Below are 20,607 nucleotides of genomic sequence, written 5' to 3'. Positions count from 1 at the left end.
AGAATGATGAAGGTTCAACCCATGAAAAACTAGATTTCAAATTGCACTTCAGTTGCGCTTCATACTTGATCACAACGCCTTGCTATAGGTAAGTGCCACCTGAGGGGGCTCCAACATCCCCTCTGCACCTCGTGGCATTGGGGCCTTTGCCACCCACGTGAAGCTTTGGCTGTGGGCCGGCTTTGCAAGAAGTGCAGCATGTTCCTGACTTTCCCAGCCAGTGGTTGCTTCTGTTCGTACTTTGTTCTGGGGAAAATGTACCCTACTCCTTACTTAAAACATATGTCCTCCCACCCCCCATTATCCCGACACCACAACATGTATCGTGGTGGGCTGGCAAAGTAGGTTGCTGAGTAAGCCTTGCATTTTTCACTTTCTCCCTGTTTCAGAGATCATAGGGATACCCTGAGACAGACTGGAGGGTATATCCCTGTTCCACTCCTAAACCTGAGTCTCCTGCTAGATCTTAATTGTATATGAGCTGCCTCACTATTAGACTTACTAAAGCCTGCATGGTGCTGTCACGAAAGAGTTTAATATGGGCGTGTAGCCTAAGTGCATACCATGATCTCTCCTTCATGTTTTTGCAGTGATGCTTTTGCCAAGCTGCTGGAGTCTGGGGATCTGCATATGAGTTCTATAAAAGTAGATGGAATCAGCATTTCTTTCCAACATCTACTAGCAAAGATTTGTTTTTATCATCATTTTTCAGGTGAGTTCCTAACACAGAACCTGCTGCAAGGTTTCTTGTTCCGAAATTACTGCTTAAGGGACTAGCTTGGCCTAGGGAAGGTAGATGCTGTTTGGCTCTAGATCATTGATTCAAATTCAGTCCAGCTGAAACCAGTTTGGAGGAAGGCATCTTGGCCCCATTTTAGTAGACAGGTGTCCCTGTCCAGAAGGAACTAATTAAAGCCTGAACAATTCGAAATGAGCTCCCATTGGATCCATATCGTTTGTCCAGTTCAGTGAGGCACATTGGGAGCCAGTGCTGCTGGCTCTGTGGAGAGAATACCTCAGCCTCCAGTGCTGTCAATCTGATCTTTCACCAACACTAAATTTTTAATTGGAATGGGAAGAATTTAGCTTTATATATTGGAGTAATTGCACATTCTAAATGACTAAACTAAAGTGGAATGTCTTCACCACATCCTGGGGCCCAGCAATTCTTCACCAAAGCTGCTTGGCTTTAAAATGGCCAGCATTGGTTAGGCTAAATTAACAGCTTTTGGATAAATCTGCTCTTTGCTGCAGGAAGGTCAGTTTTGTGAAGTCCCATCATCATTAAACTTAATATACCAAAATAACCCAAACATTTGAACAAGCAAATAGACAGTTAAGGCATCCAACCACCGTAACTCCTGGGGCAGGTCGCTGTCAGCAGGATGGCCCCAGACAGCGGCTGTATTTACTCTTTGAGGAGAAGGTAGAAAAGGCTGTTAAATAAAAATGGCTGCTTTCTTCTGTAGTTGTGGAACGAGTTGACTCTTGTGCATCAATGTACAGTCGTTCTATCCAAGGCCATCATGTCTGCCTACTGGTAAAAAAGGTGAGTGCTCCATAGGGTTCTGCAATGGTGCAGTCAAGTGGAAACTAGCTTATCTGGGAGCCTTTTTACTGGTTTAAGGCAAAGGTGGAAATATTCCCAGTTCATAAAAATCTTAGAGGGTGGGATTCAGGGTGGCTTCATTCAGCCAGCCCAGCTGCTTGGGAGGGATCCTGGTGAGCCCCTTCTGCCCTGTACTGCCTGGGCTGACATGGACAAACCTCTGTCCTGTGTCTGAATGAACAGGGGCCAGTACTGTTGTGCAGAGCACATCCTATCATCAGAGGTGAATTAAGGTTTCCTGGGGCCCTGGGCCAGAGCAAGTTGGGAGGCCCCCTGGCCCCATTCCACCCCTTTCCACCCAGGGTGCCCCCTCATTCTAAAGCCCCGCAACCCCTTTTACTTCCCTCCCCCCAAGACCAGAGAAGCTCAGACTCTGACCATGTCCCCGGGATGCAGCAGGGAGTGAGAACTCCTCCAGTCCCAGGGCTGCCGTGGGGGTCCAGGTGATGGTACTCCTTCTCTCCTCTCCCCCCCCCCCCCCCCCCCCGCACTTCTGCAGGGTGCCAGGGTCAGGGTGCTGGGGCTTCTGCCTGCCCCGCAGCTTCTGTTGGGGATTGGTTGTGGGGGTGGGGGGGGTTGCGGGGGGCTTCCCTTGTCCTGCGGCTTCCGATGGGGTCTGGGGGCGCTAGAGATTCCCCCGCCTGGTGCTGCTGCCGCAGAGCAGGGTCGGGCAACGGGGGCTTCCACCAGCGGCCAGGGCACCCCAGTTGGCCAGGGCCCCTGGGCAACAGGTCCCATCGGCTCAGTGGCTAATCCGCCACTGCCTGTCACCCTCCCAAAGAACAGACCTAGGGCCTGCCTTGGCTCCCACTGACTCCACTGGGAGTAGAATTGTGCCCCTAGCCCCTTCTTTAGTAACTGACTGGCTCTTTTTTTTTTTAAAGGGAGAGAATTCAGTATCTGTTGACGGAAAATGTAGTGATTCCACCCTGCTGAGCAACTTGCTGGATGAGATGAAAGAGACATTATCAAAGTGCTGAATAGTCTTTATAAATATTGCAACTACAAGAGATGCACTTAAAGTGTAAGACAGATTCAAGTGTTACGTTTCTCCCTCGTACGCATGTACTATCTCGGGGCACGTGCTTTTCAGTTAACTCCACCATCGTTTGCAGTTTAGACATTTTAAGGCTGTATGTTACCTTTTTTATTTGGAATCTTTTTACCAACTGTGGTGTTAACCCTTTCCAGCCCAGTGAGATCCTGACATGTTTGGGGGGTTATTTATTCAGCAGTTCCCAGCAATCCAATACACCCTGCCTCCCATATGGAGCAGAATGTTATCAGCAGCACTTGTTAACGTAGGAGGTTGCCTTGGCCCTTATCTGTGGAATATGTCTGCTTTAGTAGGTGTATGTTTTTAGCAGAGGCTGGTGTTGGACCTGAAGGCAGGTACCTCCTACTCTAATGCTCACTTGGTCCTGAATATCAACATCCTTGATATCATAAGAGCTAATCAGTATGCACCCGGTAAGAGTTTGGGACACTCCTGGGTTTCTGCTTATGGTGGCTGCCTTGGCCCTTACCTTCTGTTAACAATAGCTAAAACATGGGCTGAAAAGTGTTGACTCCTTAGTCCTCTCTGCTCCTGTTCGTCCCCAAAACAAGGCCTATTAAACATCTCCCCATGAGTGATCTCTGATGTGCTTTGTAAAGTCCACTGAAATTTCACATTCCTGAAGTTAGAATGTAGCAAAGAAACTGGAAATCCAAAGGTTTTTTGTTCCTGTTTTTTATTTTGTTTATAATGTGGCTTACCAGATGAGGTTGACCAGTAGCAGGTTGGAGAAATAGCCACCTAAAATACCTCCTGCTCCAAAACGTTTGTCCCCGTGTTATCAATGTTGAGATGTGACAATGTGTGTGTTTGGTCCCTGGAACATTGTGCTGGCCCTGATTTCATGAAGATGGATTCGGACGTAGCCGGGTGCCAGCAACCAAGGTATAATTGGGGCCGTCTAAACTGTACCTGCCTAGATGCAGGAGGGAAGAGCAGGCGTGGATGGAGAACACTACACACTTGTTTGTGGTACGAGTTACTACGAGGGTCTGACAAAATGACTCCATTCTGTGCTGTTGAGAGTTCTCCTGGAATCATTGACTGGAAAGGGAGTTTTCTGTCACTGAAGTACAAATGAGGACTGTACTCTTAACTGGCATCACTTTCCAGAATCTCTCGTTTTTAAATTCTTTGTGCTGTTCTATTTCCAGCAGACTTGGAATGTACTAAACGGTTATTACTTTGAGATGTGGGTAAAGAACTGTCAATTGCTATTATCAAAAGGGCCCCTGTGGAGGAGATAGACATGGACAATATCTGCACTTAATTTTTTTGGCAACTCCCCCATCCAACAGATGTCAGTATTGCACAGTAGACTTCTGATTAAAAACCTTACAAATTGAGGACAAAGGGTGAGATCAGAACTTTATCCTGATCTTACCTTTTGTTAGACACATTGTGCCTCTTTACACTCTTCCCAGGTTAGGGTGTTCTCTGGCTCTGCTGTGGTTTTATTGCTAGGACCAGCATCGTATGCTGTCTGATTGCACTTGTGTATTGCCGGAATCCTTTTGCAGCAGGCTCCTGTGCTGGTGAAGTGGTAGTGTTTGGTAATGACGATCAACCTCCCTTGGTTAGCCAGTTTGTGTATTAGAAACTGAACATATTAAAATTGTCTTAAAGGATAATGTTCCTTAATTAGTTGGGGGCGGGGGGTAAAAATTCATGGATGAAGACTGTCACGTTAGCATGTAGTCTTCTCTTAAAGAATCCTGTGCAGTGATTCTAGACCTTTGAAACTGTATGATGTGTTATATTAAAGAATTTATTTGCTATCAACATTCCCTTATGAAGAAAGACCACAAGCTGCTGTAACAATTTTGTGTCAAGATGATCTAATAAAATTTCAAAACAAAAGTTAACTTTGATTTTTATAATCCCTTTCTGTTCTTACAGCCTTTTATTAAGAGTGGTAGATGAGGTTTTTATAAACCATTTTCAAGAGATCATTTTACCTGTCTCTGAAATTGCAGCCAGTCCTGGGGTGGAATACAGCAGCTCATTAATGCAACTGAAGTGGCAGGGAAACTTTATGCAGGCATTCGGGTGAAAAATGATTTCCTGCTATCCAGTGGCTTGATGCATTTTGATTAAATAAACCACCTTTGTGTTGAGTGTAAAACATGATGATGTATAGAAGTATAACATAGCACTCCACTGATTAGTTTCTAATGTTTAATTTCCCTTAGAGCTAATACATTCTAAGTAGATATTCATTTAAAAAAACACAGCTCAGCAGTCTATCTCACTGGTGGGGGGGATTCTGTATTTGTGCCATCCAGTAGTCCTCCTGTTCACAAGTGTGTTGTGCCAAGTCTTAGACATGCTGGCATTTATCCCTTGGAGGTAGAAGAAACCAAACAAATCCATCAGCGCTTGGACTGGTCTGAAAAGCACAGCTAGGTCCACGTGATGAACGCTGCTAGTGCAATCTGAGTACCCAGGAAAGGAAACATCATTTTGAAGCAAAGGGCTGCAATCGGCTATCTGCAGTGAAACTCAAGCTGGGAGAAAGATGGCCTGTTTACAGATGCTCCAGCTGGGAGCAAGGGAAAGCTGCACTCAAATGGCTGGAGCCTTCATAACCACAGTGCAGAAAGGCTTGTATATCTTTCCTTTGCCCTCAAAACTGAAGCCACAGTAAACAGAACTCTGTTCCAACATGCCATAAGGCAGCAGGGAAGGGTTTGATCTAGTCTCAACTCACGAAAAATCACCATATAATAAAACAGCCACAATTAACAGGTGAGGTGCGTTGGCAGAGCTTGGGGGGACGAGAGGGGCGTGGTGGCAGCATGGAGCAGGCCTCCCTGGCATCAGTCCCATGGTTAGAGGAATGCTGTTGCCCCCTCTTGTGCATTTGCAAACCAGGGCAAATGGAAACAGCATGCTGAAGCAGAACACAAGTGTAGCTGGTGTGGGATTATGGCTTCTGCTAACTGTTCTGCATTTTAAACCCAGCTTCTGCCTTTCAGGCTTGGACATCTGCTGGCTCCAGCGCCACGTACTGGATAATTTTAATTCGCTTTTCCCTTAGGAAATACCCTCTTTGTGGCCTCTCTTCTGCTCATTTTTATACTTCAACTCCTGCTAAGGCCTCTCAAACAATGGCAAAACACATACAAACCACTACCTTCCAGGAGGCTGAACAAGGGACCCCAGTCGTCGTCCTTGTCCCCCAAACATCTGCAAACTGCATCTTCCACTGCTCTGTGCAGGCCAATAATCTCCAGCAGTAGTGCAGATTGGAGAGCGCTTCCCGTGGTGTCTACGCTAGCGATTCTGCTAAACATGTATCACCAGGCCACCCCCATCTAGGGCCAACAGAACCAGCACTGGCGCCATCTCATCTATCCCTGGTGAGATAGATCCACCATGGTTAGAACGCTGGCAACCACCAGCTCCTGTCTTTAGCAGTGCTGCTTCGGGCCAGGGAGAGCTGGAGGAAAAAGCCAACTGTAGCCACAGCCCCAGAGCAAACCTGCCCCTTAAAGCTATAAGAAATCCTCTATTTGCAAACTTACTTTTAAAGTTTAGCATTGCTGGGCTGTAGGGAAGGGAGAATAAAACATTCAAGATTAATCATTTTCTAGTAAACGAAATACTGCAGGAGCTGAAAGGGGTGTGCTCTCTGTGGAAGGAAATACACTAAACACAGTCCCTATTAAAAGCAACAAGTATCCAATTTGTGAAGATTGTTTTCTACCTCCTTAAATCTAGGGGCTACAGTGAAGGGGGAGGAGGAAGAAGCAGGGAGGAAAATCTGAAATAATTCAGTGGGGTTGTGTATAGTTCTCTGGCTTTTCTGATTTATGAGGAGAGGTTGAGGGAACTGGGATTGTTTAGTCTGCAGAAGAGAAGAATGAGGGGGGATTTGATAGCTGCTTTCAGCAACCTGAAAGGGGATTCCAAAGAGGATGGATCTAGACTGTTCTCAGTGGTTGCAGATGACAGAACAAGGAGTAATGGTCTCAAGTTGCAGTGGGGGAGGTCTAGGTTGGATATTAGGAAACACTATTTCACTAAGAGGGTGGTGAAGCACTAGAATGGGTTCCCTAGGGAGGTGGTGGAATCTCCATCCTTAAGAGACTTTTGAGGTCAGGCTTGACAAAGCCCTGGCTGGGATGATTTAGTTGGGGATTGGTCCTGCTTTGAGCAGGGGGTTGGACTAGATACTTCCTGAGGTCCCTTCCAACCCTGAGATTCTATGATTCACCATGCCACCTCAATACTAAAGTAGGCTGGCCTGTTCTCAGTTATGAAAAGTTGCACAAAACTGTACCCCCGCTGCTTCCAAGGATGGTTGCAATGTGCTTCATAGGACAGGAGCAAGGTGGGAGGGAAATAATATTAATCTAGATCTTATATATCCCCATCCCCTAGAAAGGATTCCCCTCAACACTGAGGCTTTTTTGCTGAAAGAGCAGGAAGCTTTATGGGAAGCTTTGGGAAGTTTATGCCCAAATTAACAATTCCCCTTGCTGGTGCCTACTTACCTGGTGGATGTGCAATTGCTGAAAGACAAAGATGATTATTAGAGAGCTGGGTGGTAGCTGAGCACTGCTGTCAAAACCCAACCCCTGCCCCCCGCCCCCCAATCCTTTGAGCCAGAAAGCTAGCTTGCTTTCACCAGAATAGGATGGAGGCTAGTTGTCCTGGGATTACAGATCAGTTTGGTGGAGCCCCATCATGCTGTATGGTGGCAGACAGTCCCTGTCCTGAAGAGTTTACAGTCTAAATGGACCCTGGGTGGAAGGGGGAACAGTCCCAGAGAGAAGTCCCTTGCCCCAGCTGTCTCAGTAGCTCCCTGGCAGAGCTGGGAATCCCAGCCAGTGTCCTACCCTCTCGAGCATGCTGCTTCTGCACTGACCAGCCATACACAGCACCGTCATAATAGGAATCAAGAAGCGGAGCAGTCACTGCAGGATTGAAAGGCCTGGTTCTAATCCCACTTCCCAAAGCAAGGGGAGGTGAATTTCAAAGCCGCGCACGGGGAATGTAGCTGTGCCATGCCTAGTAGTGGCAGTAACAGCTAATTTCTCATCCATGGGCGTTAAAGGGCTGAGCCCAGGAGAAAAGAGCACTTAGCCGCTTTAAGAATCAGTCCTCTTCTAAGGAACGGGGTGTGTCTCAATACTGGAGGAGCGCTCAGCAGCCAAGGCCTGGCACAGGCCTGGAGTGCTTCATGGGATGGGATTCTAACTGTAACTCTCCGTGGCAGCTGGCTCCCTAGGCTGTGTGAAAGGACTCTGTCCTTCAGGGAGGCCATTTGAAGGACTGGGTCCCTGACGCCCAAACAACTGGCGCAGAACAGACACTCACTGGAAACCTGGGATCCTTCTCAAGGCAACTATCCAGCTTGCTGATTGCCTGAGAAGAAAACATGAGATTAGAGGGCCTTCAGTGCAGGAAAAAGCATACAGAATTCATCACTGAGCCAGGCTGTAAGGGCACTACCAGGTCCCTCGTCAACAAGGGGTTAACTCCAGCTCAGCACCTCTCCCCCCATTGCCACAGGAAGGGCTGGAAGAGGGGTTGCTTAGGAGAAGGGGTGCAGCTCCCATCCAGGCTCAGAGGGTTGAGCCCCCAAACTGGGGAGTTTCTCCTTCACTTGTGCTGAATCTGCCATCACGTTCAGAGCACTGCTCCTGGAAGAGGCTGCCTGCAGCCCTGAGTTAATGGCAGGTTGTGCCACCAGCTGACACTGATCAATGCCGGTAGAGCCCTGCTACTACCCCCACGGGGCCTACGGCCCTGCTCCTCAAAGCTGTTTAGGCCCCTGACTCCCACTGGGCCAGAGAGAAGTGATTCACCCAAGGAGAGAATTGAACCCAGGTCTTCAAAATCCTAAGCTAGTGCCCTGACCGCCAGGCTCAGCCCAATTCAGCTCTCACTTATCCTGGTGTAACTCAGTTGCAGTCAATGGAGTTACCCCGGATTTATAATGGTCAGTGAAAGGAGAATCTGACCCCAAGGTAGCAGCCCTTCTGCAGCACAGATGCCTTCAGTTTCCCAGTAGACACCATCAGTCTAGGGATCAGAGAAAGGGCTGCAGCATTTCACATCCCTATTTCCCTCCAGGGAGTCACTAGAATGGAAAATATTAGAGGTAGATAGAAAATATCTGCTACTGGTCCTGGTCCTGGTCCTGGAGTCCTTCCAAGTGGTAAGGAAAAAATGTCTCACTTACTGGTCTATTTTGTTTCTGAAAAAGAAGAAACACAGTGAAATGGGAACGTCAGGGATCCCCCAGCTGTCGAATGGTGGGTTCTCACCTCACCCTCGCTCTGGGACTCAACCTTATCGACGGGGTCTGAGCCAGCCCAGCGTGGTGCCCGAGTGAGCACAGTGTGAAAGGGCTGGGCGGGAGGCAGTACACAGACAACCCAATACTGCACTGATGGCTGCCAAGTCAGGCCTCCGTAGCAGCCAGTGGAGCAGAGCTCTGAACCTGGGCAAAGGTTTCCAGCAGCAAATGTTAAACTAACACTGTCATTCTCGTGCTCCAGCAGAGGAAACCCAGAGCCTTCCACGCCAGTGCAGCTATCGCTACAGAGACAGAAGACACCGGCCCAGCATGTGCCGTGGGGTGGGCAGCTCCTGGGCAGGAAGCTCTGTGCTTTCCTAGGCATGGCGCTTTCAACATCTTTCCTCCCCTGCAAAAGTATCTGAACAGGGCTGCTGCCTCCCTGCTCCCATCTCAGAGCCACGCAGGGTTTCATGTAGGGGGCCATCATTTCCTCCCCCTGTCCTCAAGCCATCAGTGCATGGCTCTGCTTTCTTGGCGCGAGGGCCAGTAAGCAGGCAAAGCTACATCGCTGCACTCCGTGCAGATGCTGCAAGCAGAAACCAGAACGGCATCCCCACCCCCTTCGACGCCCACCCTCTGTTAGATGAGGGTCAAAGTAGCTCTTAAATCTGGGTCCTCCCCCGGTGCATTTCCCCCGAACTGCTGAACCCTGCTGGTTAGGGTTTTCATTCTCCACCACTGGCAATCTTTCAAGCAGGAGTGGATGTTTTTCTAAACGATCTGCTCAAGTTCAAACAGGTCCCATGCAAGTTAAGAGGGTTACTCATGTGAGTAAGGGTTGCGGGATCAGAGCCTTGTATTGTATTTGGAAAGCTGATTAAAAACCCTGTGTAACGAACTAAAAACCTAAACCAACACAATCCATGAGGCCTTGTCTTCACTAGGAAGATGTGTTTTTAACCCCTTTCTCCTAGTGCAGACACGGCCTTAGTGACAGACCCTGGAAAGCCGAACACTGAGCTGACACTTACATGTAATCGAAAAGGCCTTTCAAGGCTGCTTCCCATTCTTCTGATGACCTGTTGAAGAAAGGGAAGGTTTGAACACACCTGTGGATAGGTTGTTGGTTAGAGGGGTGAGGTAAGGACTTTTTGTAGGTTTCTCTTATAGTGGGGGAAGAGGAGCCACCTGGTTAATCAACAGCCCTGTTAATAATCTATTCTCTTTAAAGAAGACATATATTTCCTCCGCCCTCTCCTGGGGATAACACAGCCACAGGGCAGCTCTCTCTCTCTCACAAACACACACACACACACTCCATATAAAGACGTGCTCCCTACTCGCAGTTATAGCCAAAGCAAGCTGGTCTGGAGAAGTTACAAGTCAGGCAGGAGACAGCGTCATATCTAAAGATTCCTGTAACATACAAGAGCGGGGAAGTCGCCTGTTAGCCACATGTGCAGTAACCTTTGGTCGCTGCTGGAACAGCAGAGATTATATGTTGGGGGTGAAATCCCAGCCCCCCGCCCCCATGAAGCCCATGGGAGTTCTGCCTTTAACTTTAATGGGACCAGGACATCCCCTCCAGCTTACTCGGGTGGATTCACTGTCATACTTTTGGGTCTAGATCAGGGGTCTCAAAACAGGACCTGGAAGAGGTGTCTGGGGTCACACCCTCCCTGCTTTCCCCACATGGCTAACTGGAAGTGGGGGCTGCAAGGTGGAAAGAGCTGAGAACCACAGACCTAAACCATTAACAATGAACCCCACAAACCCCCGACTTACCACAGTGACGTTCACATTCCAGTCTGCCTAGGGAAGGCGGGGAGAGTTCATTAGGGTTAAAGAGGCCTTGTTTCAACTGCTCGCCATTAACAACAGGCACTAAAGACACCATTGACTGTACTTATCTGGCCCTCCTCACGGCAGCACCTGAGTGCCTCATACTCTTTGCTATATCCTTCCCACCCCCCACCCCCCGTGTGGAGCAGTGCTACTATCCCTGCTGCACAGAAAGGAAACTGAGGCACGGAGGCTAAGTGACTTCTCCAAGGTCACAAAGGAAGTTTGTGGCAGAGCAGAGAATTGAACCTGGGTTTCCCAAGTCCCCAGTTAGTGCCCTAACCACTGGGCAATGCTTCCTCCGTGCTCGCTGGTGTGAAAAGCAGGACCTGCTACTCTGCCCATGATCTTATTTATCCCCTTCCCTCAAGCACTGTAACACCCTCACTTCTCGTGGTGTCAGGCAGGCAATTCAAAGTGCAGCTCTGCTTCCCCTTAGCCCTACCGCAAAGCTGGAGACCATCCCCGGCCTACTCAGAAATTTCTCCCCTGCGGTCCAGGATGACACCTCCCTTCTAGGCCCCATGATCTTCTGTGGACTTGCTGAGTCCCGTCCTGCCCTGACGGCTCCTCCGTCCCCAGCCCACTCAGCGATTCACAGATACTACGTGCCATCCTGCCCCTTCCCCACCGCGCTCCAGGAGCTCTTGCTCTGAAATTGCCCTCACTGTCTGATAAAACCTTCCCACCGGGCCCTTGCCCTGACAGCCTCATGTCAACACTCCTTTGACCCCAGCCCCCTCCCTTCACAACACTCGTGAACCCTACAGTTTCCCCGTGTTCAACTTTGCCCTTTGCCCTTTTTTCTACTCCCTCTTTACCGCAGCTACAGTGCTACCCACAGAAACCAACGCTGAGGGCGTGGCACGCACAGAGGAAAGGCTCACTTTCAATGATGGCTCTCTGTAGTGTCTGGATCTGGTTCTGGAAAATGGACTGCAAGAGCTGAGGGAGAACACCTTCAAAAGAGAGAGATGTAAGCTGTTTGGGGCAGGGACTGTTATTTACTAGGTGTGTATGGCACCTAATGCAGTAGGGTGCTGACCTGCTTAGCGGGTAGGTGCTATCACAACATACATGTTAAATCATACGTAGGGCCCTACCGAATTCACGGCCATGAAAAACGCATCACAGACCGCGAAATCTGGTCTCCCCGGTGAAATCTGTATAGTATAGGGTAAAAGCACACAAAAGACCAGATTTCACGGGGGAGACCAGCGTTTCTCCAATTGGGGGTCCTGACCCAACAGGGAGTTGCAGGGTGTCGCAAGGTTATTTGGGGGGGGGGCGGTATTGCCACCCTTACTTCTGCGCTGCCCTCTGAGCTGGGTGGCCGGAGAGCAGAGGCTGTTGGCTGGGCACCCAGCTCTGAAGGCAGGGCCCGGCCAGCAGCAGTGCAGACGTAAGGGTGGCGAGACCATCCCATGCCACCCTTACGTCTGCGCTGCTGCCCACAGAGCTGGGCAGCCAGAGAGTGGGGACTGCTAAGAGCCCAGCTCTGCAGGGAGCAGCGCAGAAGTCAGGGTGGCGAGACCGTACCAGGGCATCCCTTCTGCGCTGCTGCTGGCGACAGATCTGCCTTCAGAGCGGGGCTCCCAGCCAGCAGCCGCCACTCTCCAGCCGCAGCGCAGAACTAAGGGTAGCAGCACCGCAGCCCCCCCTACAATAACCTTGTGACCTCTCCCCCCACAACTCCTTTTTGAGTCAGGACCCCAACAATTACAACACCGTGAAATTTTAGATTTAAATAGCAGAAATCAAGACACTTACCATTTTTAAAATCCTATGACCATGAAATTGACCAAAATGGACTGTGAATTTGGTAGGTCCCTAACCATGTTTGAGCTCCAGGGGCTCACATATTTCTGGCTATAATTCAGCTTCGTTCCTGGATCAATATGGCTGACTCTAGCTGACTTTATTTCCCTTTAGTTTTTCTGCCAGGTTTTTAGAGGTCATCAGAAAGCGCCTCTAGACAACAGGGAAGAACTCAGCTCACTCTCAGGCCATCATTTAAACAGGTTTATAACGCCTATAACTCCCGACATGCACGTCACCACCGGGACATGAAAAATATTACTGAGTGAAAGTGGGCCTAAGAAATTTGGATTCTCTCCCCAAAAGTGCAGGCTTTAACCGGAATTCACAGCACTGCAGACTAGGTTTGCTTCTGTCAGATCCTATGGGGAAAAATATTCTACACTTGCTTTGTATAGTAAATTAGCTCCCGATTCTGCAAAAATTCATGCATATGCTTAACTTTATGCCTGTGAATATTCCCATTGACTTCAGGGAGATTATAGAAGTTGAGTGCATACATGGTGGCAGAATCAGGGCCTCATTCCCCTCATGGCTTTTAGCCATCCATCCAGATCCTAAGCAAAGTACCTCGCATTTCTGCTACGCTTTTATCCTTGGCCACTGAAAGAAAGCTGTGTCCTTCTCAGGATGCTTACAAAGCTAGTGAAATAATGACAACGTTGGCAGAAATTCACTTTGTTTTGTTTCAATTAATCTGTCACTTTTAGCGATCCTGTTAGGTGAGAGTACAAAACTGACCAATATTGTCTTATTGTTTCCTTACTCTTCTCCATCTGTCTGCCTGTCAGCTCTTAGGGGCAGGGCTGTCTTTTCAGTCTGTGTTTGTGCAGCGTCTAGCACGCTGGGCCCAGGTCCATGAGTGTGGCGTCTATGCGCTACCATACTACAATAATAATAAAAATAGAACTTTACTGCAGGCTAATATATAATTTACGGTAAATTACAATAATAATTTATTATATCTCCAGTAATCCCAGTATGGCAAATATTTCTGCATTGCCTTGGATCTGTATTAAAGGTGACCTGCACAAACTGGATTTGTGGCTCTTTATGATGAATCTTTTAAATCTTAAAAGTTTTAAAAATAAAAAGGGGGGAACTCCTGCTTCCTTTTAACATTGGAAATGAATATTTTGTCATCTTGTTTTCCTAGAAGACCATACAGATGTCTGGGGGACCAAGCTATGATATCAGAAATCATACAGAAGTGAAACCTGATTAATTGAGGGCGGGAAGTGATTTTTATTCAGATGGTTTAAAACTCGTACTTTGTTGTTGCTAAAACCTATTTAAGGAATCTCTTGAGAAATAACTGTGAAAAGGTGCCTTAAAGCTCCCACCTCGCATCATCAATACCTAGTCCCATGAATCTTCTAGCAAAACCAGATGTAGGATTCCTGATCTTTCCAGGGTGAAAAAACAAACTTTTTTTTAAAAACACTCTTTGGCTGTCTTTGGACACCATCAATAAAAAAAATGGCATAAAACCATTTTTTTCATCCATTAAGCCTCACACTGAAATGATCCTCATTCAAGTTATAACACTCATGCTTATATTTGGTCAACAAAAAGGCACCCATGAAATTAAATACAGAACATGGCCCTGATCCCATGAGGTCTGTGGGAGTTTTGTATTCGACACCTCCCAAGATCAAGCCCCAACGTCTATTTTTTCCATTTTAATATATTTTTCTCCCAATTCTTTTCCATCCAGCTGCTGATAGTCATCACCACTTCCTGACTTAACGGCAAGCCCTGCAATGGAGACCCATTCCACTTCTTCACTAGGCAACAGACATCCCACATCACCAACCCTTCTGGCCGACGCATCCCCCTTTTTGCAAGTCAGCTAACTTACCTGGTTGGTACGTTTTCCCACTCAACATGATGTCAAGTTTTTCGTACACTTTGGCTGCAATTTCATGCAGCTTATCCAGAGCTGGGAATGTAGAAGAGAGAAAAGGAATGCCTTGAGGTCACTAGAAATATTGAGCACTTTGGCACGATCCGTGAAATTGCTGTTCAAAGTGACCGTGGTGCAGGCTACAGAATCTAGAAACATTGTTTAAAAGTTCTCCATCTGAAACCCATTTAAATGCTGCATTTGGGGCTTATGTGATTTGAACAGCCTTGTGTGAGTTCTCTGTACTGGAATCAGTTTCACTTCGAAACTACAGCAAGTTGGTTTTCAGACAAACCCTTCACTTTTCCAGCACTGTCAATCCCAAGCGTTCAAAAATCTGGAGTGAGGCACCTAAGAATCATGAGATTTTTTTTAAAATAATACACTTGCGGTTTTTTTATTTGCCTTATTTTGTGAGCCTTTAGAGTACCCCGGAACACATTGATACAACCATAAGGGCTAGGAACATATTTTTAAAAAACCACCAAAAGTGAAAGCAGAGATTCTCCCATATTCATACGACCCCAGGAACTGACGCTTTGAACAAGAACAGCAAATATCATGGCAGCTGGTAACACTGTTTTTATGAACACAGCATTGGCTGAATTAAAGATATCTAAGCCAGTCAGAATGCAAATGAAATGACGAACACAGAGACCATTACAGAAATAAAGACAGGTGATCAGGAATATTTTCATAGAATTACCACCTCTGACTTAGAAAATGTGGTGTTGCTTTGTATTTTTAACATGGCTCATTTTCACCTGGGAGATTATTTAGCAGCCAGGAGGCCATTACCTGGCTGTGGCAACACGGTATTCTAACAATATCATCCTATTTTAATTAATTAAGATTCCGAAGAATAACCAACCTTTTCTGATTCCAAAGAAATGAAAATGACAGTGGAGCGGTCCCTGGGAAGTAACGTTAAAAGCTCAATTTAAAATAGAAATGCTCTGCATGCTACAATTCGTCAAGTTCAAAAGCATTTAACAGATTCCCAACTTTTAAGAACATAAGAACGGGCACACTGGGTCAGACCAAAGGTCCATCCAGCCCAGCATCCTGTCTACCGACAGCGGCCAGTGCCAGGTACCCCAGAGGGAGCAAACCTAACAGGTAGGCATGAACCTAGTAAACTAGTCTCTCTTTGCAGAGCCCGGTGAAATTTCCACATGTAACTATTCCTGTTGGATCTGTGCTAACGAAGCGCAGACACAATAAAAGGCTAAGGGGCAAGGTAAAACAAAAACAATCTTCTCTCTCAAGAGTTGTTCATCTGCTCCTTGAATTAACGTCCAAGGTACCGGTGGTTGGAATAGGAAAGACTGACACGCATGATGGCAAATGAACTGAATGGGGCATGGGGAGGAAGGGAAGTGAGATTAAAATGAAACAAACATACATCGAAAAGTAGAACCATAGGCCCTGATTGTCTTGTTCATTCTGTGCCGCAGAAGATTACAGCCCCAAGAGTCATGGGCTCAGATCTTCAAAGGCAGTGGATATCGACCAGGGGTACGCATACCCCTGGGGGTACAAGAGCTCTTCCAGGGGGTACATCAACTCATCTAGAGATTTGCCTAGTTTTACAACAGGCTACTAGCACGAGCCAAGCCAGCACAAACTAAAATTTCAGAGCAGTATAAACAAGTCATTGTCTGCATGTGTACTATACTTTGGAATGTAAGGACACTATTTATATTCCAGTTGATTTATTTTATAATTATATGGCAAAAATGAGATCAGCAATTTCTCAGTAATAGTGTCCTGTGCCACTTTTGTATTTTTATGTCTGATTTTGTAGGCAAGTAGTGTTTAAGTGAGGTGAAACTTGGGGGTACGCAAGACAAACGAGACTCCTGAAAGGGGTACAGGGTACAGTCGTCTGGAAAGGCTGAGAGCCACTGTTCAAAGGTATGTAGACTTCTAATTTCCATTACATTAATAGAAGCTAGGAACCTAAATACCCTTGAGGATCTGGGCTATGGAGCTTAAATTCCACAGTGCATAGATAGATTGGGAGTGTACCCTACATTTTCCTTATCATAGCTCCATGTGATGGCTACTCATCCTACCCTTCCACACACCTTGGAATAACACAGATTATTTCCAAATAGCATAAATTCCTGCTAGATCTCACTAGTCTGGAGTAAATTTTAAGGTCAGGATTTTTAAGTATTCCAGTCGTATAAGAAGAGTTTGTCACTTTTCAATGAGATATTTAAAATTCCTCGGTTTGTTTCAGAATCTCCTTCATTTAAAGTCCCAGCAGCAGAACTTCGGAAATTCACATCCCGTGTAAAATGCTGACGTGGTTTTGCACAACCTCCACTGTCAGTTCAGTTTCAGGGTTTGGTTTTTTATTTCTTCCTAAGGGACAGATACGGATCTTTTCCCACCCAGGATCTTTCAAAAGGTAGTGTGGCCTATTGAGTAGATTGTGGGGCCAACCTATGGCCCACAGGCCGTGCATGGCCAACCAGAGCATTTCATAAGGCCCACAGCCTGCTTCAACACAATATACTAACGGCCAATTTATTAGCGTTTTGTCATAATTTAGTTTATATAAGTGTGTAAATAGACATAGAAACAATATATCTAAATAGATACGAAACAAGCTGAACGTAAAATATAAATCAATACAGATGACTTTAAATCTTATTAATATATGTAGAATCTGTTTGACCCACACAAGGTTGTGCTTAGGTTTATGTGGCCCTCCTGTGTAATAAGGTTGGGCACCACTGGGGTAGACCATTGGACTGGGATTTAGGAGACCTGGGTTCAATTCCTGGGTCCCCCACTAGCCTTTTTAGCAGTTGTATCACATTGTTGACTCTCATTCGATTTGTGATCCATTATAACCTCAGATCCTTTTCAGCAGTATTACCACCTAGGCAGTTATTCTCCATTTTGTAGTTGTGCGTTTGATTTTTCCTTCCTAAGTGTATTACTTCGCAATTGTCCTTACTGAATTTCATCTTGTTGAGTTCAGACCAATTCTCCAATTTGTCAGGCTTGTTTTGAATTCTAATCCTGCCTTCCAAAATTTTACGAACCCTCTCCTCTTTGTGTCAACCACAAATTTTAGAAGCATCTTCTCCACTCCATTATTCAAGTCATGAATGAAAATACTGAATAGTATTGGACCAAGGACACACCTGTGGGACCCCACTAGATACGTCCCCTCCAGTTTGATCACTACTCTTTGAGTATGGTCTTTTAACCAGTTGTGCACCCACTTTATAGGAATTTTATCTAGACCACATTTCCCGTATGAAAATGTCACTAGGGGCTGTGTCAAAAGCCTTACTACAATCAAGATATTCTGAACCATGGAAGGATTATAGGATTATCCTCCCCAGTGTTGCCATCTGGCATGAGATTTTGTCTTTTTCTTAAAGCCCCAGCTTCTGGAGTCCTGGGATAGGAAGAGAGTCGCAGCTTTCTTCTTCTTGCTTCTCTTTTTTTTTTTTAAAAGTAAGTCTCTAGCCTTTCTGGTTGGGGAGAAAATCTTGAAAACGTGACTCCCCTAACGGCAAATAAAAAGAACCTACCTAGCATTTATTATTCTTCAAAAAAACCCTCAATTTTTATGCCAATCTCATACTTTTGGGGGTCTGAATTATAATTCTGGAACACATGGGGTTGGCAATACTGAGCCCCTATGCAGTCAGATGGGGCTGCTCACTGATGGGGGGAGGGAGGCTGAACAGTTGCCTATGGGAGATGTCCATAGGTTCTGTAACTAGGGGGGCTGGGGGTGAAGCTTGAAGTGGTTTCCATTATATACAGGGTTTACAGTTTGGTTCAATGACTTTCAGCACCCCCACTATTCAAATTGTTCCAGCACCTCTGGAGGTGTCTAGAGGGTCTCTTTCCTCTCTAGAGCATTGGTTTTCAAACTTTTTTTCTCGCAACCCAGTTGAAGAAAATCGTTGATGCCCGTGACCCAACGGAGCTGGGGATGAGGGGGTTGGGGTGTGGGCGGGGCTCAGGGCTGGGGCAAAGGGTTGGGGTGCAGGGGTGAGGGCTGTGGGGTAGGGACGGGAATGAGGGGTTCAGGGTGTGGGAGGGGGCTCTGGGCTGGGGGTGCAGGCTCGGGGACTGGAGCCAGGGATGACGGGTTTGGGGTGCAGGAAGGGGCTCTGGGTTTGTAGGGACTCAGGGCTGGGGCAGGGGATTAGGGCGTGGGGTTGGGGCTTACCTCAGGCGGCTCCCGGCCAGCGGCGCAGTGGGGGTGCAGAGGCACCGTGGACCACGCTGTGCCCCGGAAGTGGCCAGCAGCAGGTTCAGCTCCAAGGCGGAAGGAGCACAAGCTGAGCTCCACACAGCTCTCACCCGCAGCTCCTGGCCAATGGGCGTGCAGAGCTGGTGTTCGGGGCAGCGGCAGTGCGCAGAACCCTGTGGCCCCCCACCTAGGAGCCGGACCTGCTGCTGGCCGCTTCCAGGGCGCAGCGCGGTGTCAGAACAGGTAGGGACTAGCCTGCCTCAGCTGGGCAGCACCACCGATGGGACGTTTAACGGCCCGGTCGGCAGTGCTGACCAGAGCCGCTGTGACCCAGTGCCTTACAGTATTGGGTTGCGACCCGCAGTTTGAGAACCCCTGCTCTAGAGGATCTGAGAGGCACTTATTGATCTCAGTGCATAAAGCCAAGTGGCCACAGGGGGTTCCTATCTTGAGAGCCTAGGCATGGGGCCTTTCTCACTGAAGGCCTAGGAAGGAAGGATGGTGCCTGGACCCTTGCTTTCTCAGGGCGCCCGGAGGGCTCGCAAGGGCTCTCCCTTCAGCGGGGCTGTGCTTTGGGGTGTCACTCCTGGATCCCAGGATGGCTGAGAGGAACCCCCTCTCTCTGGGACCTCAGAAAGTGGGCAGATCGGAGAGGGCTCCCGGGGACGCTCTGCTGGAATCGATCCGGGATTTCGGAGGAGGGGTGCCTGAGGGGACTGTGCCTGGGGGTGTCACTCGGGGGGGCAGGGCCTGGGGAGGGGGGTGTCCTGGGATCACTCTGGGAACTGGGCAGGGCCTGGAGGGGGGCAAGGCCTGGAGGGGAGCAGGATGAGTAGGCCGGGGTGGGGGGTGTTCTGGGATCACTCGAGGAACCGGGGCAAAGCCCGGGCGGGTGTCCCGGGGGTCACTCGGGGCAGGGCCTGGGGGTGGATGTCCTGGGGTCACTCAGGATCCAGGAGAGCGAGGGGTGTCCCGGGGTCGATGCTGAGGGGAAGCCGGGGGGCGGGGTCCCGGGGTCGATGCGGGGCGGAGGCCGGGGGGGGGGGGGTGTCCCGGGGTCGATGCGGGCCAGGCCGGAGTCCATGCGGGGTGGAGCCGAGGGGAGCGGGTCTTGGGGTTGATGCGGGCCAGGCCAGGGGGGGGTGTCCCGGGGTCCATGCAGGGTGGAGCCGAGGGGAGCGGGTCTTGGGGTTGATGCGAGCCAGGCCGGGGGGGGGGGGTGTCCCGGGGTCGATGCGGGGGGGAGCTGGGGCGGGGGGGGGTCCTGGGGTCAATGCGGGGGGAGCTGAGGGGGTTCCCGGGGTCGATGCGGGGGAGAGGCCGGCGGGGGGGTCCCGGAGTCGATGCGGGGCGGAGGCCGGCGGGGGGGGGGTCCCGGGGTCGATGCGGGGGGGAGCTGGGGCGCGGGGGGGGGTCCCGGGTCACTCACGGATCTCGGCGGGGATGCTGAGGCGCAGCCCCCGCACCGTGTCCCCGGCCCAGCCCCGGAGCAGCCGCCCCGCGGCCGGCACGTCCCCGAGCCCCCAGGCCTTGCGGCTGAGGCGGGGCCGGTAGGAGGCGAAGCGGGCGGTGAAGGCTGGGTCGCAGTGCAGGCAGCCCCGGGCCGCGCCCAGCGCCAGCGCCGCCGCCAGCCACAGGCCGAGCAGCCGCCGGGCCGCCCCCATCGCCGCCCGGCCCGGCCCGGCCCGGCCGCGTTCCAGCCCCGCCCGGCCGCGTTCCAGCCCCGCGGCGCGTCACAGAGAGCGGGGAACCCGCGGGGGCCGGGCGGGACGCTGGTGGGGGCAGGGGGTCGCCGGGGGGCTGGGGGGCGGTTTGGGGGCGGGGGTAACCAGGAGGATGGGGGTGCCAGGGGGTTGGTTTGGGGGCAGAGGGGGTAACCAAGGGGACA

At 49.3% G+C, this 20,607-nt stretch overlaps 2 protein-coding genes across 3 annotated transcripts in view; one reads left to right on the top strand and one right to left on the bottom strand.

Moving 5' to 3' along the window:
* Positions 1 to 3,658, top strand: part of AP3D1 (adaptor related protein complex 3 subunit delta 1) — a 70,177-nt gene extending 66,519 nt beyond the window's left edge. For both annotated transcript variants that reach the window (XM_074939552.1, XM_074939551.1), the window contains 4 exons: positions 3 to 88; positions 591 to 712; positions 1,470 to 1,549; positions 2,494 to 3,658. In XM_074939552.1, coding sequence (XP_074795653.1) covers positions 3 to 88; positions 591 to 712; positions 1,470 to 1,549; positions 2,494 to 2,589 — 384 coding nt within the window. In that variant the 3' untranslated portion in view covers positions 2,590 to 3,658. The remainder of the gene's footprint in view (positions 1 to 2; positions 89 to 590; positions 713 to 1,469; positions 1,550 to 2,493) is intronic.
* Positions 3,659 to 4,846: 1,188 nt separating this feature from the next.
* On the bottom strand, positions 4,847 to 20,383 carry IZUMO4 (IZUMO family member 4). Its single transcript, XM_074939555.1, has 11 exons — positions 20,149 to 20,383; positions 14,441 to 14,521; positions 11,649 to 11,720; positions 10,705 to 10,731; positions 10,260 to 10,335; positions 9,951 to 9,998; positions 8,860 to 8,874; positions 7,992 to 8,039; positions 7,166 to 7,183; positions 6,194 to 6,216; positions 4,847 to 5,008 (listed from the first exon to the last, which is right to left on the bottom strand). Exons 1-11 carry the CDS (start codon positions 20,381 to 20,383, stop codon positions 4,902 to 4,904), a joined length of 750 nt encoding a protein of 249 aa, XP_074795656.1. The 3' UTR covers positions 4,847 to 4,901.
* Positions 20,384 to 20,607: the final 224 nt, after the last annotated feature.

This window comes from Natator depressus, chromosome 25 (assembly GCF_965152275.1).
Source record: "Natator depressus isolate rNatDep1 chromosome 25, rNatDep2.hap1, whole genome shotgun sequence".
Lineage (NCBI taxonomy): Eukaryota > Metazoa > Chordata > Testudines > Cheloniidae > Natator > Natator depressus.
Note: the sequence above shows the minus strand (reverse complement) of the source record. Positions and strands in the feature narration are given on the sequence as shown.

Excerpts from the sequence above, each read along its gene's own strand:
- IZUMO4 (XM_074939555.1), bottom strand. The coding sequence starts at position 20,383 with ATGGGGGCGGCCCGGCGGCTGCTCGGCCTGTGGCTGGCGGCGGCGCTG. Across the intron at positions 9,999-10,259 it reads TGCTTTGGCTATAACTGCGA|GTCATCAGAAGAATGGGAAG; the intron begins GTAGGGAGCACG and ends TTTCTTCAACAG. Across the intron at positions 5,009-6,193 it reads AGCAATGCTAAACTTTAAAA|GGATAAATGCCAGCATGTCT; the intron begins GTAAGTTTGCAA and ends TCTACCTCCAAG.